The following is a 17,850-nucleotide window of genomic DNA, read 5'->3' on the forward strand; positions in this document are numbered from 1 at the left end:
TGAAATGCCTGACAGCCCAAGAGAAGATTTAAAGAAACAGTGCTCTTTAGTGTTTGCCGAAAAAGTGTGTGGGACTGAGAGCAATGCTCAAAATATTTTCCCTTTCTCTATCTAGTTTTATTTATTCTGCAATTTTCTTTCCCTCCCTGTCTTCTCTGTCTCACATATACACACTAAACACCTGTACTAGGTATCTGTGTACTCCACCCTGACCCTCATGCCTCCTGGGATGCGGGTCAAATGAACAATAAAAGGGATCAGGTATCTCCAACAACTTGATCACAGGCACGCACACACACATTGAGCCGGTCCAGCTGTACAACAATGCGTGGTGTGGAGGAGGCTCTCATGTAGCATGACTGAGGGAGCACGTTACCGCCATGAGGCAAGCTATCCCAGCTAGGGCACAGGGGACGCACTGTGAAAAATAACTGGAAAGACCTCTCTGTCAGTGAAGAGCTATGACTTTTGGCTCGGCTTCTAGGACAAAGAGGGAGAAAGAGGGAGGGAGAAGAAGGGACCGATATAGACAAAAAAAGATAGAGAGAACGAAAAGAAAAAGGGAGCTCCATAAAGTGCATTAGCTAAGCTCTCTGTGGCATTTCTCTAAGCCTGACTCATCACCATCAGCTCCCTAACTGGTCCCAGCGCCTGTATGTGTGTGTGGACACGTGTGTGTGTATGTGTGTGTTTTTGGGGGTATGTGCACTCTTGTAGGGTCTGCTGTCTATCATGTGACGCTGACAAATGGATGACACTCAATCGTGCTTGCGGTTTCGAGAAGACGTAAGAGAGGGAGAGAGAGGAGCAAGATGGAAGAGAGGATGAAAGGGGGAGAGTGAGGATGGTGGGAGAAAGGGAAAATAAGAAGGGAAGACAGTGAAAGAGGAAAAAGGAGAAATACAGGCAATACGGGAGCAGAGGAAAAAGTGTGCTCTGTTTTTTCTTTATCACCTGCATTTCCATTTTCAATAGAAGTACAAGCAGTTTAATCTCTCATTCCATCACCTACCCATTTTACCATGACGCAGCAGGGAAAACAAACGACATGAAATGAAAAAAGGATGCAATGCCGTCATTACTAGGGGTGCAAGCATGCATGAATTAAAGGAAAAATCTACTACTGATAAACAGAATAACTAGTGGGTGAAATATTTTAGGGAAAATGTCCCCACTGATGCAACAGATGAACAAAAAAAAAAGCTAAATATTTGGATAGGTGATGGCATCAAAAGACAAAAAACTCAAGCTGCTTTGACAATGAAATGGAGGCTGACTTTGTGGACTCACACAATGTTTGTTCGAGGTTTTACATCCAAATGAGCTCCAGTTATACCCCTCAGGGACTCTCACTTTGTCCAGAAAGTCAATTTCCTATTCACTGGCAGGGAATAGGAAATTGACTTTGACATATGAGTGACATGCGAACTCTGTTTTGTGGGTTTATTAAATTTTTCATTGGATCAATCATTTTATACAAACAGTGCGTGAAATGTATTGTGTTGTTTTTTTAAGAAAATGAAAATGTGTTGGGGTTTTTTTTTATCCTTGACGAATTAAGTTAAACAAAGGCAAAGCGTTACACATAGGGACACAGAGGCTCATCTCAACCTGTGATAAGCACGTGTCCTTTTGTGAATTCCTGCAAGGCCGCACCTTCAGCAGTGATGTCACACTTTATATATATGAATGCCTTCAGTTCACCTTACCTCTGTGTGTATGTGTGTCAGTGAGACAAAGAGTGTAAAAAGAGAAGAAAAGGAAAAAAACAGGAAACCGTGCTTTTGTGTCTCTGATTGTGATGTACAGTGTGTGTATATGTGTATATGGCAATGTGCATGTACTTTATTCACGTGTTTGCATCCATATGCCCATGCTTAGTGTGCGTATCTCGGTCTACCATTCTGTGACAGGGTGCTATATTCTTTCAGCAGTAGTAATGGTCCCCAGCTGGCTTCTGCCCATTGGAGCCAAGCAGCCAGTCCCACTTAACTAGCAGCCCACAGGAAAATACCACCGTGGCCCTGAATGCAGCACACAAGTCCTTCCAACCCAATCAGCCCGCTATAAAACTTGCCCCTCACATGCTTCAAAAAAAAATGGTATCCAGTCCATTTCAGTGACTGGGAAAGAGAGCCTGAACATTCATGAGCTATTTCACTGTTACTCCACAATTTCTCTGGTTTAATATTTAATTCTGGCTCTTTAAGGTGGTGAGTGGATACAGTGCTTTTTCCTCATGTTTGAACACAAAGCAGAGCCTGCAAGGCCGGGGAGAGCACAAGGGGTGCTGCATCATTTGACACCATTTTGCAAGCTACCTAATTAGTGTTAGCTTAGTAAACTGAAGCAACAAAAGGGGAGAGTGTTAAAAATATAAATGGACCAGAGGTATTCATCTCTCTGTATTCAGCTACTCTGCTAGATATGTGAAAAAAAGAAAGTGGAGGAATGGTAAAAACTGTGGTTATACAGCGGTTTACGTACTCTATGTAGACTATTTCTTGCCACGAAGCAGTAACTTCCTGGAATCTTGCAGATTAAACAAACAAGATACAACATGTTAATTAGTGAGCTTTAGAGGTGCTGAAAGGCCAGTTTTGTTACCTTTGGACAGAGTCTAGCTACTGTTCCCAAGTGTTTCCAATCTTTGTGCTAAGCTAAGCTAACTGCCCGCTGGCTGTAGCTTCATATTTGCGCCCATAATATGAGATTGGTATTGATCATCTTTTGTAACTCTCAGCGAGAGCACATATTCCACTAAATGTTAATCTTTAAATCATTTCATCTGTAGGCTCTAGATCAATTTTCACCTTGTTATAATGTTCTGGTAAATGTGAGACCTTCAAACTATTGATCAAATGAACAAAAAAAAATCTAATAAATGATCTTTGAATTAAAATGGTGATTGAATGTACCAAAAATAGTCTGTTTGAACTTGTATGTGCAATAAGGCAATGTGAGACTGTCCCTATCTCTTTGTGTTCTTTCTATCTGTTGATCTATCTCTCTTGTCTATAAGGTTTTATGCTAATATGAAGGCCAGCGGCGCAACATTATTTGCACTGGAACGGTCATGTCTTCAGGTGAATTCTGTTCTCTCACTCTTATGCGTTCCAGAACATACTCAGGTGTGTCAATCTGTCTCTTGGCTTGCACTGTCCTCAAACGCTCCACACACACCCATACACACACATGTACTGTACATAGATTTGTCTCTCAACGTACACACCCAGCACATATTTAAGAAGTGACATGTGAGTGTGTGTGATGGGCCTAAGTTTGGCCCCAGGCCTCCCCCTGTGGGTTCCGTGTGGCCTCTCCCTCTGTCTCTCTCTCTCTCTCCCTCTCATTTCTTTCTTTCTCTTTCTCGTTTTCTCTCTGTCTTTCTGGCTGTTATCACGCTGATACATTTCCTGCTCCTGGCACGGCTCCTGCATAGCTTATGGTTAAAGAAAGCTTTCATCTATCCAGTGCCTTTAGGACACACACACACAAAAAACACACTCACACCCACACATATACAAGCACTGGTACGGGCCAGCGCTGCCCCGCCAGACCACAGGCCCAGACAAGCTCCGCTGGCACCAATCACCCTGATAACATCTTAGGCTTTATTTCATTTTGGCTTGCTCTGTTTTGCTCTGGGAAAGACAGACACAGAGAAGAGGGCTTTCTGGAAAAAGTATGAATTACACCAGTACACACGGAGAGCATAGCCCCTTAACCTTGAGCAGTTAACTCCTCTGTCTGCAATGCCATCTATGGACATGACAGTGCAAGCCCTCTTTCATCCAAGACACAGAAGAGAGCAGATGTTTCTTCCTTTTTACTTGTAGATGGCAGTATCGGTTTTATGGGCTAAAATGAATGTAAAAGGTAATACAAGTTAATTAAAAACATATTCATAATGAATAAAAGCTGGTGGAAAATTGTAAGTGTCCTTTCATTTAAAGGGTCTGTCCACCCAAAATATAAAAACTGTAACCATGCAAATACTTCTGGTTTCATTTGCTCAGGTTTACTTGCCTCAGCCCATCCATATATTTCTGCTGTGCTCGCAGCATTGAAAAAAAATGTCTGAGATATTCAACATCAGTGTTTGTGTTTCCATATGAAATGTCCCTGGTAGTCTACATAATCCACAGACCTTGCTGTTAAAAAATTTCACTGGAAATCAAACTACTTTCTACCAAAAAAAAAAAAAAAGCCCCCATAAAAACTGTTCACAGTTCGTTCCGTGGATTATTATTGGTAACAGGGATACTGTTTCTGGAATGAAATGTTGCTATTAAAATTTTTTAATGTAATTTTTGTTTTAGAAGTTTGATCACTACAAATGAAATTCCCTTCATCTCTCCTGTGTTGGAGCAGAGGTAGAAATCCCCGAGACGGATATCTAAAAAACCTGGGCAAATTAAACCAAATCTATCTGCATGACTGGGTAAGTGAGAAAATGTGTTACTTTTCCTAATTTTGTATAGCATTAGATTAAAAATGAATTCTAAGTTTTTGCAATTTTTTAGCACCCCCCAAACCCCAACCCCAATTATACAACTTTTACTACTATCAATAAATATATAAACTGTGGATGTTGTGTCGTACAATGTGTATGAAGGCTGTTTGTAAACTAGATATTGTTCCTGTTACACCACTGATTTATAGTTAAGTGACAAACCAACATAAAAGCAGCCTATGTTCATCACTTGTTTGTCTGTGTCTAGTGTTCTCTCTCTGAGTAATTGCTGAAGACAAATAAGTGGATGAAATAAGGGGAATCGTAAGTGTACCATGAAAGGCTTTCAATATCTCTTGCGGTGAAGCAGCCTGTAAAAGGAAAAAATACAGCCATAAACGCAGTCTCCTCATTTTCTTCTCCCACAATCCCACCCAATCAGAGCAGGACGCTAATAAGATAAGAGGAAAAGGAACAACAACAGTGTAGCAAGTTAGATTACCCTTGTCTGACTGGTTAATAAGCGCCATCGCTTTTCCTTTTTCACAAATACTAATGGTAGCCCCCTTTTCCTCCAAAAGGCAAACACACACTACTTTTCAATAGAGAGGGAAAAAAAGCGGGAGTGAACGCCCTGGTCAGAAAATCTCCCCATTTACTCCTGAAAGGGGTGTATTATATGTTCTGCACTAATGTGTGGCAGACTGCACAATAGCTGAACACACACAGACACATGAGGATTTTATCTGCATGTCTGTCCTGAGGAGTGTTTCCAGAGCAGGAGAAAGGTGTACAAGTTGCTCAGCAGGTTCTCGCTTTAAGTCCTTGCATGTATGTGTATTCGGAAAAGTGTACATACACATTCATAATTCCTCTGATGAAAGCTATCTGTTCTCATCATGTCGCAAACAGTGAGGAGATGCAAGAGGTAGCTCAAATAACTACAGTGCAGCAGTCAAATTACATTGATTATAGCTATTTATGCAAAGAACATAAACACATTCACAGATTCCCACTGACACAAGACAACTTATGGTCCATAGTAACGAGACCATGAAGTTCACATCAGCACTTCACTCAAAGCTCCGCACACAAAGCAGCGTGTTTGTGTTGAATACCAAAGCGCCATCATCACTCTCCATGCGTAGCAGGGACGGGGTGTGAGGTTTCTAATGCCTCTTAAGTAAGGCTGTTAAGGAGCAAAGAGTCCACACATCTGGAAGACACAGTCAGTCGGCACATGCTGAAAGTTAGCGGTGGCGCTCGCAGTCCAAATTAGTGGCGAGTTTTATTCCCCCGCTGTGGTAGGAAAATATCAAATCTGCTGCCATATGAGTGCCATAAAGCTGGCTGTGGAGCGTTTGATGCCTTCATGTGGGAGCCTTTAAGCTGTGTGTGTATGTGGTGTGTGTCTGTGTGTGCATGAGTGTGTTTGGTGGGAGATGCAGGCCCTAATGTGAGATGGGAGCCATTGTATGCATTCCTGCATGCACATATGTTTTGTGTGTGCATGTAAGTGTGTGTGTGTGTGTGTGTGTGTGTGTGTGTGTGGCTCTTATCTGTGTCTGCCTGTGTGTACTCCAGCATGCATGTTTGGTTATTCTGCATAAATGTGTTAATGTACATTTCTAACTCTCTCTCTCTCTGTGTGTGTGTGTGTGTGTGTGTGTGTGTCAGGTGGCTGTGGCAGTGTGCATGTGCAGCTGTGCCATTTTAGCAGCTCCGTTATAGACCTAGTTGACCCTGCTGGATATAGCAGACAGACACAAGCAGAGTCAGACAGCCCCTGGGGTGGTCCTGTCTGAGGTGCAGTGTTATGGGCCAACAACACTAGGGCCCCATACACAGGCAAGAATATGTATACTGTAATTGCACATACACACACACACACACATCCCCACACATGCACACACACAGTGAACCCAAATGCTCATACAGGGACATATAAATGATGGATTTGACTGCAAATAGGCATATTTAATTATTTTACATCACTTTTTAAGTTAACACAAAAGCTCTCTTTTGTTGTGTGTTTCCACAGGATCGCCATCACTGCATCATGTGCAAATCTAGAGAGAAACAGCAAAACATGTTGCACAGTCTTTCATTGATTTGTCAGAAATTAAACATTAAAGTTTAGAAATTACTCTGACAGATAAACACATTTCTGTGTGGTAAATTATTCCTCTTTTAGATTCAGCCAATGCCTGTCTACAAGTGGCTGTGCAGTGGTTACTGTAGTTGCTTGTAAAGAGTGAGTCACATGCAGCACTCTGCACAGGGACATGTAGTTATATAGATACAATTGCATACTTGCTTTAAGGTTTGTGTAAAGGTTTTTCAAAATAAAATCCAGTCAGTCCTCTAAATTCTAAAAAGAGTATCCACTATTCTATTTGTAAGAATGGTATTGTATAAAGTCTACTAATCTACAATGTTGACTGTATGGAGCATGGAGAATATAGATAACTCTAATATCACTACATCTTTTTTCTCACTTTCTCTTTTTCTTTTCTACTACTGCAACTTAAAACTGGGAGAAAAAAAAGAAACACACACAAGATGGAGAGACTGTGTCATGAATGAGTGTGTGTTCATGTTATGCAGTGACGGAAGGAGTGTACTCCTCTTTTTTTCCCACAGACGAATAAGGAAATATTTGCCACTCAAACTGGGAAATGCACACACACTCTCTCTCTCTCACACACACACAAACAGGCAAATGAAAAAATGAAAATAGACACACATGCCTAACAGCAGACACAAGATAAATTCCTTGGCGAGCATTCAAAACACTCATGTAAGAACACATAAACACACACAGGCTGCACCAGAAACACACATGAGACACACTTGCGGGCACACACACACACACACACACATACATGCATGAGGGTACACATGCACACACACACACACACACACACACACCACCTACACAACTGCCACCATGTAACCCCTAATCACAACCCCAGAGCTTGGACATCAAATGAAGCAAGTTTTAAAAAAAAATCATCAGGAGTAATTAACGCATTTTCATATGCAAATGTGATTAATGCAAAACTACAAAGTCATTATGCAAATCGACTTTTCCTTGAGCCTCTGTACAAATATTCGCAGCTCAAATCAGGGATCAGTCTCGCCATCTTTCTTTTTTTATCTCTACCCCTCTCCCTCTCCTTTCTATCTCTCTCTCTCTTGGAGTAGAGATAATACGTAAGTAGCATGTGAAGTTATTTCTAACTCACGCAGTGTGTGTGTTTTCATGCGATGGGCCGGGGCTATGGCATTACGCCGCCTGCCTACTGATTACTGGCTGCTTGGCACTGGAGCGAGACAGGGAAGCCGGCGTACAGGGGAAGGTATGAATATGCAAAAGCCTGATTGCTTTTCATGATTAAAGCCTATTTAATATGGAAATGAGAGCAAGCCAGGTGATTAAAGGAGCATTGGGTGGTGGGGCAAAAAAAAAAAAAAGATGGGGGGGGGGGACGGAGAGAGAGAAGAAGACAGGAGAGAGACACCTTCAAATCCATACCGGTGGAGAGGTGTGGAAACAGGGATGTCACAGTTATTTAGTAAGAAGCAGTGAAACAAGTGTCAAACATTGCATATTTGACCTCTTTGGGCAAAGATCATTGCTACCTTTAATTTGTTTTGTAGTTTACAGCATAGGTTATCATCCTGAAACCACTATTACTCATTTAAGGTTTTAAAAAAATCCCACATTGCCCATTAGCTCGAGAACAAAAACTGATTTTATCACTTTAAAATGCTCCTGCACTCTGTAGCACACTTTCACACCCACAAAGATTTTGTGCATGTAGGTGTGACAGTTCTAAAGTAGCGAGTATCTCATTTAATGTCTTTGATCACAAATCCAGTGCCTCTTTGTTTCAGTTAAGAACCCCAGTATCGGTATCACATCGAGCTGGTAAGCTGCTTCCCACCTAAAAAAAACACAACGAAGCAGAGCAAAAATCTTCAGCCTAATATAGTGATATGACTGTGTTGCCCACAAACATGACAGCGAAGAGATCAGAGGTGGACAGAGAGAAAAACAGAGAGAGATGTTTGAGGATGTCGCTGTCGCTCACATCGGCTCATGAAATATTTACTGTGTGATCTTGATACACAGTGTTTGTGAGAGAGAGAGAGAGAGAGAGAAAGAGAGAAAGAGAGGGAGATGTTGTCATGATGTGACTTCGCCCTTATGTACTGGATGTCTTAAAGTGCTCCGAGGGGGCCCGGCAGCCGTCCTAGGAGGAGTTCAAAGCAGGGCCAGGGTCGTCTTAGCACGGTAACGCTCCCCTAGCGACAACCTCTCGCTTGCCTGATGACACGCATCATTCTTCACAGACACCACAAGCGCGCGCACACACATACTCATACACAAATTCATACAAAGCGCGCGCACATATTAAAATACTCTGACAAAGCCCACACATACACACACAGAATGCATGCATCAGCAAGAGAAACTCAGGAAAAAAAAAACAGGGCACAGAAGGGCCATTTTTCATCTACACCATGTGTACGAAAGAATGTGCATGTGCTTGCATGTGCGTGTGTGTGTGTGTGTGTGTGTGTTTGTGTGGGGTGTGTTTGCACCTTTTGGGGTTGAATCTGCTAGCCTTGCACCATGTTTGCATTTTAAGCAAGCAGGCTGACAGACAAAGAGGCCAGACAGGATGTTATAAAACACAACCAGGTGAAAAAAAAAAACAATCCAGGAGAGGAGAGGGTTAAGGGTTATGTATACAGCATGAGCGTTTCATGCACACTATTGTACATTATGTATGCACGTACATTTCTATTCTTACGTGTGTGTAAGTTTGACACATATTCTCATACATATTCTCATTTTCTTTCACTCGTGCTGCAAATATTTGTGTGTGCTCTGGCAGCAAAGTTCTCAGTACCACATGCCAGCAAATGTGATGATATTTCCTTATGTGTGTGTGTGTGTGTGTGTGTGTGTCTGGGAGAATGTGTGTGCAGCTAACACTTTGGACTTAATTAGACCTAATAATGTAATCTAATTTGGTTGAAACTTGAGACTGCCTTGAGTGGCAATCTAATGTGTTGAACAAAGCTCTCCTCCTCTCTTTCATTTGGGGCTTCGAGTGCTTTCATGTCCTGTTCTCTTAGTGATAAGACTGTCTGTCTGTCTGAGTGACTAACTGACTGCCGCTCGAGCAGGCTGACTCACTCGCTACCTCTGCCTAACTGTTTTTCCTCTGACCACCTACCAGACAAAATGCAATGTAAAACGCACCGAGTCTTTTTCATTGCATAAGCCTCCAAATGAGTTCCATGTTTTTATGTTTCTGCTGCATCTGGGCTTCTAGGTGGGTTGCTGCTAAAGGTTGCACAACTCATTAAATTTCCAAAGTATGGCTGAAACATTAGATAATTGACAAAACCCACGTTACAGTTTGGTAGACTCGTATCGACTGAATGTAGATTCCTACTTTTACAATCAATATGTTTTCTCCTGAGAAAATGTCTGTGACTCCACAAAATAATGCCCATGCTTTTTTTATTTTCTGAAATTAGCAGTGACATCTAAAACCGTGCTGTCACATTTTGTTTGTGATCTCCTTCACCAAATTTTTTTTCCCACTGCTAAAGATGGTGACCACACACAGCTGCTGGCCACACACAGAAACAGTGATGACAAAAGATGTCTACACCAACTTTGATTCTGAAATGAACAAAATGTGCAAATGTATAGTCTGTGTCCCAGGCCTTTTTTTTTTTTTTCAAAATGTTTTGCAATATCTCACAGACCAGACAATTGAAAACTTCTTCTAATACACTTGTAAACACTAACAAAACATAAAGCTCTCTCCTGTGATTGTGGTGTTACTGAACCTGATCAAGTTTGGTAACAAAATTGAAATTTTTACCACACAAATGTAATTTAAAAAATTGTGCACCTGCTGTGAACCCAAAAACCCAAGAGCCTGTTTGTCATGGCATCTACATAAAGTCTACACTCACACTTTTTACATCGACTCTCCTAGTCTACCACTGCTCGTACAAACCAGTATAACCACTCTGTAGATTTGGATGTGTGGTGACAGTTGTGTGAAACGTTTTTTTAATAATTAAAATATGTCAATGTGTCACTCTGACACATGAATGAAAGATGCGACACTGTAATCACACTATACAGTCTCAGTTTTTATTTTGGAGTACTGCTCTATATTTTAAGACTATCTTAGAAAATGACACATGTAACAACATGATATAAAATTAAAGTCTCCCCTTTACAGTTTACAGAAGACTTTTTATGATGTAGTAGTTTAACACTCTGTGGTGACCAGTGTCTGTGTTAATCATCTAATCTCTTTATATGTGCTTCTAGCTGGTAACTTTTACAGCACAGTTGTCTCCCTTCTCTAACCAAGTCCCCTCTTAGTCTGCTGGAGTCTGTGTAATCCTGGATAGCCTTCCCAGCTCTTGGGTGTGATGGTGACTGTCTCCTCTGATAACTTTGAACTGGTTTCCCTGCAGCGCTGGCAGTCTACAGTCCCCCCCCCAAACCAACCTCCACCACCACACACCCACCCCTCCAATCTCAGCCAGATGAACGGCCTTGCTTCTTTATTAATCCTCTTCTCCTCACCACGCACACAGATGAATTTTAATCAGCTTTCTTAACCCCCTTTTTTTTTTTTTTACATGCTGCAGGATTTCTTTACAAACGCTTCAGACACGTGATGTGCAGTCACACAAGCAAAAAAAAAAAAAAAAAAAAATACACACACACACACACACACACACACACACACACACACAGACACACTGGGGGCGGCTCCTCTATCACCTTCTTCCTCGCCTTTCACAATTGGTTTCAGCTGAAGAAGTCCTTCAGGCCTGCCAGTGTGTGTTTGTTTGGTGTGTGTGATTTTTTTTGTGTGTGTGTATACGTGTGTGTGATGTTTTACTTAGAACCAAGCAGAATAGACACACAGTGCAGCTCTCACTCACTCTAATGAAATCATCCCAGGCTACATTAATCCCTCCTGAAGGCCACTGTCAAAATAACAAGCAGCTGGGATTCTTTAAAGAGAGCTATCTGTCTTGGACAGGTGAGAGATGAGTGCTTGTGTGTGTGTGTGTGTGTGTGTGTGTGTGTGTGTGTGTGTGTGTGTGTGAGTACATGTTTTTTGCACCTATGTGTGTCTTTACTGTCAAGAGAGCTCTCCTCAGACTGTGTGTTTATAATGAAGCTGCATATTGGTTCTTGTAATTGCATCCTCCTACAGTGTGTTCCAGTCTCCATACCTCCTCTCTCCTGTTTGGGGCAGATTCCCTTGGCCGGCGTCAGCCTCCTCTCCTCATCCTCTTCTCCTCCGGGGGTCACCTGGACGCCCACCTCCACCGGAATGGACCCTCTACCAAGCTCCAGTGACCTGGCCCTGGGAGAAATGGGAATGCCCGCGATCCCGCCGCTCTCCCCAGGCTTGGAGAAAGAGCCTGGTCCGCTCCCGGGGCCCCGGCACAGACGGCGCTTGTGCTCGATGAAGACCAGGATATCGCCCAGGGGGAAGTTGGTCTGGCACTGGCCGCAGGTCAGCAGATCATGCTCCCCTGGACCCACCCTCCGAGGGCTGGGGGTTGATGGCTCTGGAGATGGAGATCCCGCCCCTGAATCATGATTGGCCTCTGCTGCAACAAAAAGGGAAGAGGAAGGTAAAATGTGCCATCAGTGGTTGTTTTAAAAAAAGAGCAAGAAGAGAGACAGTGAGAGACAGGCGGAGAAAAAATACGCAATGAGGTTTAGTTATTCCCGATGACATTACCTGATAAAAGCCATCTCTCCCTACCACACGAGATGATCATTACGCTCACAACTGTGTCACTTTCATGGCATAAAACAACGCCGCTGTAAACCTGCTTCGCCTAGACAAACACCTGCGCAGCTTATCCGTGAGAGATCTGCGTGGGTGGGACCCAGTGCGTACACTGTATGTATATGTGTGTGTGTGTGTCTGTGTGTGTATCTGCCTGTGTATTTCTGTGTGGCCAGGAAGCTATTCATCTCACAGTACAGGCTGGGTTTCCGGTGAGGGCCCTCGCTGCACTAAGCTGTCATAGCTAGACGGCTGCCTTCACCACGTGGGAGCCCCAGCTTGTGCAGAACAAAGTGTAGCACAGCGGAGGCCACATCCACCAGAAATTGCGTGTGTGTCTGTGTGTGTGTGTGTTTTGGTGTTTGTGTGTATCACAGAATAAGAAAAGAAAAATGAGATGGAGAAAAAAAAAACAGTAAGACGTCTTAGTGTGTGTGCGGCACATGAATGGAAGCAGCACACAGGTGAGTTCGAACACTGTATTCTCCACAGACAGAAAATCTATAAAGCCAAACCCGGGGTCCTGTTAAGAGAGTAAATCTCATTCTTCACAGATCTGACACGGTCATTAATAACCATTACACATTCTTCCCTCCCTCCTCCCCTATGGCAGAGACTGACTCCCTCAGCTTAACGTAAATCCCTCATGGACAACCTCCTTTTTTTTTTTTTTTTTAAACACCACCCCGATGTACCAGTATGAAAATGTGTCCTCTTCTAAAAAGCCCGGAGGAAACCTGAAACTCCAGAGACTTAAGGGGCGTCTGAGCGAGTGGGTACCCAGGGAGAGATGTTGATGCCTGGGAGAGGAGCATAGCAGCGCCTGTCTATCTCGGCTAGCTCCTCCACTTTTAGCACCTGCATCCCCCTCCCCTCCCAGCCTCCCCCTGGCCCCCCCAACCACCACCACCACCTCCTTTCTCCCTCTGTCTCTCTTCTCCGTCTCTCTCTCTCTCTCTTTTCCCAAACATGACACCCTAATAATTGCAAAGATTAGACAAAGAGGGTGTGGGCTGGTTTGTGCGCGCGCTGTGTCTTGGTGTGCAGTTATCAGAGCAGGGATCCTAAACTCTCTTATCGCCTATCTCAAACTGTCAGGGAGGCGTTGCTCCTCTAAACTCCCAATCATAACCGTTAAACCCAGGCAGAGCTCCGGCTGAATATCATGCGCATTTATACCGGGATTTAATATTTGCAAATATTCCCTTGCAACTGTGAATACACCCTCCTACCCCCCACGCCCCCCCCATCACCACCACCTACCCCCATCTTACCCGAGCACCCACCCACCCACACATACACGCACATACACACATGTTCCAGTCCACTCACTTCGCCCTGGAGTGATGATCCGGTGCCAAATATCTTTTCTCTAAATGGCGATGGGTTCCTGGATGCCTGCCAAATAATTTCCATCTCATAATCTTTGGCGGCAAAGAAGGAACACAAACACATATTTACCTACAGTTCACAGCTTGTGACCATAATTCACATGAAGCAATGTTCCATAGTGCTCGCACACGCCATGTAACCGTGCACGTATGCATATGTGCGATGCATATAAGTAGGACCGTGCAAGAGATATATCTGCTAACAATATGGCGTGCTCTCATATCTGCCTGTGAAAGCGAGACAGGTGGCATGAGACCCAGATCCTCATGAGCAAAAAAAAAAAAAGAAGACAGCATCAAGTCAACGAGCTGACAGACACCTGGACATTTGAACTTGACTTTCTCCCCATCAGAGACGAGTGGAGTAGGGCCTGTTTGTTAACCTATGGATGAGTAACAAGGCCTGGGGGCAGAAGGCAGTAAATTAGCAGGCGTTGGCACTGTCACTATGCCACTGGAATATCAGTCGGACAGCTTCTAAAAACCGCACCCCTTTCTGAAACCCGCTCACTCATCTTTCCCGAGGCTCACCTGTGTGAGAAAAACACATGTGCAAGAAGGAACCGAGCATGGAATGCTTGTGGGGAAGAAAAAAAAAAATCAACCATGGACACAAACACACTGAAATGGAAACATACACACGAAAGAAAAACACTCTAATGTAGCCTATCATCATGACAGACAGTGTCTAATTCCTCTGTATAAACTCCTATGTGAGAGGAACATACTTGATAGGTAAGGGAGCATAGCAGACGTACTGTCAAACATGCCATCGTTGAGAAAGCGTGATGATAGGAATGAAACCCAGCTGTCTAACACGACACCGCACATACTTTATTTCTCTCTCTTGCTCTCTCTGACTTTCTCTTACATACACACACACACACACACATATGCGGAGCTATATTCACCCAATGACAGTCCTGCTACTCTGCCTTATCAAGTGTGAGTTAAGTCAGGCAGCCTTAGAGCACCCCCTATCAGTTTGATGAGGAGAGAGTCAGTTAGTCACTCCACTGCTGCTGCCTGCTGCCTGCTGCCGCTGCACACTGCCACTGCACAATATGTACCAGATGGGAGACACAGCTGAAGACAATGGGCCTCTTTCACCAATATTTCCATTTGTGTAAAAGGCCGAAAAATATTCAAACGCCTGGCCAGAAACTACTTAATGATGAAACAATGTTGTCCAAGGCGATGAACTGTTTCATTTGCAGCTGAGATTTTTTTTAAAAATTCCAATCAGTAAAATGTTTGCCATACACTTCGGTAACAGCTGCATTGTAATTTTACTGTCAAAATTGTTACATGATACTGTTAATGCGATGTCCTCGTCAGTGTTTTTCACAGTAGTATCCAGGTAAAACAAGCTTGGTGGGTAAAACATGCCAGAGTGCATATAGCACTGTGGGTTTCTGCCACGTCCTCTGACATTAATTGCCTCGATAAATCCCTCTAATACCTAATTATTGTGTCTGTCCTTATATACTCTTATGTCTCAGTGATGACTCTTTTTGTTGTTTCTTTGTGCCTGAGGTGAAGGTGAAGAAAAATTTACAACATGGTTTGACAAGTTCTGCTCTGCCCTACGTTGAATAAGAAGCAGAGAAAATGGCATTTTGCTGTGATGTGAAACATTTGTTTTTATTTAATGACAGGTTATGATACAACGAGATTCTCCCGAGCGGCGTTAACAGAAAGCCGTGAAACTATTTTCCGTTGGAGTTCTGACCTTACACAACATTTTAATACCAGCTGCACACTCTGTTCTGCTGGTAAAAGGCAGAGTAAGGCCAGGGGCACTCGTATGACAGTCGACCACACTGTATGGGTTCAGACCTGTCTCTCTTTCTTTGTTTTCCCCCTTCCATTTGCTGAGCTAAAAACACACGCACTCACACACACACACACACGATCACACATGTGTAAACCCCACAGGGGAAAGTCGGGTAAGATTCACGCTGTCATTGAAAATAAATGACACCAGCAACATTGCAGATGGTTGCAATCAAAAATTCAAACAACAAGCGGCCTCGCTTAGCCTATCCCTTTTTCTCGGCTGCGATTGCCAAGGAAAGCTGCAACAGTGTGCGTTGTGTAAGGCCAGGCCTGTGTGTTTCATTATCTTATCACCATTTAATCTGTAGCAGTCTCATTTCTTATCATAAATCTTAGATTATCAGCCTGAAAGTGAGCAAAATACGGCTCTGCAGCTGACTGTGACTTGTCACTAAATCGCTATAAATGACTTGTAAGCTATGAGGCATGACATTCGTCGGTATAAATCAAATTTGCCAAACGATTTTAGAGATATAATAATAATAGTAAAAAGAAGCTTTATAGCATTGCAAAATTGATTAAATGTGCTCAATAGTATTGAAATATATAAATAAAATCTGAGAACAGACTGCAATGCCTCGTAGTAAATCATAAATCGTTCACCAATCATCTCCTGTGAGATTATCATCCGCTTACCACAATGTGTGTGAATATTTACTGTGGTGTTGCAGTGCGTATACGGTTGGTTTCTCTCTAGCATTTGACAGCCATATGGTGCAAATAAAGAAGAAAACATTAACTGTTTCACAAGTAGCATGCCAATTCTGAGAGTAAACCAGTTATCACGAGGCGTTTCCATGGCTGGATCCAGAAAACAATTCGCTGTAATAATGCTGATATTAGATTGCAAACAATTGCCGGTTTCTGAAACGAGGGAGGCCTGTGATGCTAAACACCAGTCGTTCCATGTTAATGTGTGAGTAATTCATAAGGATATTCCTATGATATGTCTCTCTTTGTCATGGATGTGACTCCAAGCTGAATCATTGACTGAAACAGTTTCAAAAAGCCCAGAAGGGGTGTTTGCCTTTTTTTCCCCCTGCAAGATTCTTAATTAAACAAAGGATGAACTTTAAACTGAAGGTCAAATTCTCCTCAGACAGAATAGGTTGTTACATGTGATTTGTTTGCGTGGGAACATGTACAGTTTACGTGCATTTTGAGAGCAATGGTTGTGTTCATTTTTACAGTATATGCTGAGTCTATGTGTGTGAGTGTTTCTGCTTTCCTTGGCGCACACTTGTGCATTGCCTGCATTCATGGCGGTTATGCTTACTTACGTACGTCCCTCTTGATGTCTGGCCTGGCGAGTAGATTTCCAGTACATAGTCTTCCACTAAAAGCCTGTCCAGAAATATGCTGATATTCAGGTTCTCTCTGCTCCCAAGTAGAGCATGACCTATAGGCCCATGGCTGCAGGGCACGATGCTGCTGTGCTCAGTTACACTCAGTAACCCCTGATCTGACATGTGGTTGATATATGCTGGCACCCTGCAGAAACTTCATATTATTACTTGTGTAAGGAGATACCTTGTGACTGGTCTTGACAGCTGATACTGAAATCTTGTCCAACCGTGAGACCAGGGCGACCCAATGACGAGGTCACATTAAAAATATTAAAGATAAACAAAATCCACTCGTTTGTTTTTAATCAGTTCCTGAGATGTTCTGTAGCTTTACATATGCTAAGCTCTCATTATATGTTGACTCAATCAAATTACAGTTTGGTTTTCCCCCAGCGCTCCTCAGATCCTACAGCCTAAGGTGTGATCCTGGTCCTCTCCAGACCCACCCAGCTTAAGGAAACAGCCCAAAGCGACATGTAGCCCCCAGACACTGAATGACAGGCACATTAAAAGCCTTTCATCCATCACAGCTACAAATGTGGTACTGTAATTAAGATATCCTGTGTATGGTAAACATGGCTGAGGTGTTCTGTGCAAATACAAGTGCATCTTTGCACACATTCACTTACAGACACACATTGTTCTTGCAGAGGGAGGACAACTGGAATGAAATAATAATGATTTTTCACATATCTGTTCAAAGTCCAGTTTTGGTGTTGCATTTGACCTCCTTAAAGGCTTTTCAGGTGAAAAAAAAATACCTGCAAGTCCAGTCCTTACTTAATCTTTCATTTATCCCTCTCAGGTCATTGTTGCTGCTTGAGGCCACAGTTCAACAAGCAGCGTGTATCATGTGAGAGAACAGGTAGGACGAGATTCAGGCCCTCCAGATGGCCCAGCTTTGCAGCATCCTACTGTACGTGCTCTAACAGCCACTTTAGCACAACACTGAC

At 43.0% G+C, this 17,850-nt stretch overlaps 1 protein-coding gene across 4 annotated transcripts in view; it reads right to left on the reverse strand.

Annotated features, from left to right (window-relative positions):
- bcl11bb (BCL11 transcription factor B b) overlaps positions 1 to 17,850 on the reverse strand; it is a 31,172-nt gene that overhangs the window by 10,029 nt on the left and 3,293 nt on the right. For 2 of the 4 annotated variants that reach the window (XM_018697909.2, XM_018697908.2), the window contains one exon: positions 11,753 to 12,136. In XM_018697909.2, coding sequence (XP_018553425.1) covers positions 11,753 to 12,136 — 384 coding nt within the window. Of the gene's footprint in view, positions 1 to 11,752; positions 12,137 to 12,270; positions 12,486 to 17,850 lie in introns of those variants that run through there. The other 2 variants (XM_051071982.1, XM_018697910.2) reach the window with 2 other exon arrangements.

This window comes from Lates calcarifer, linkage group LG7_1 (genome assembly GCF_001640805.2).
Source record: "Lates calcarifer isolate ASB-BC8 linkage group LG7_1, TLL_Latcal_v3, whole genome shotgun sequence".
NCBI lineage: Eukaryota > Metazoa > Chordata > Actinopteri > Centropomidae > Lates > Lates calcarifer.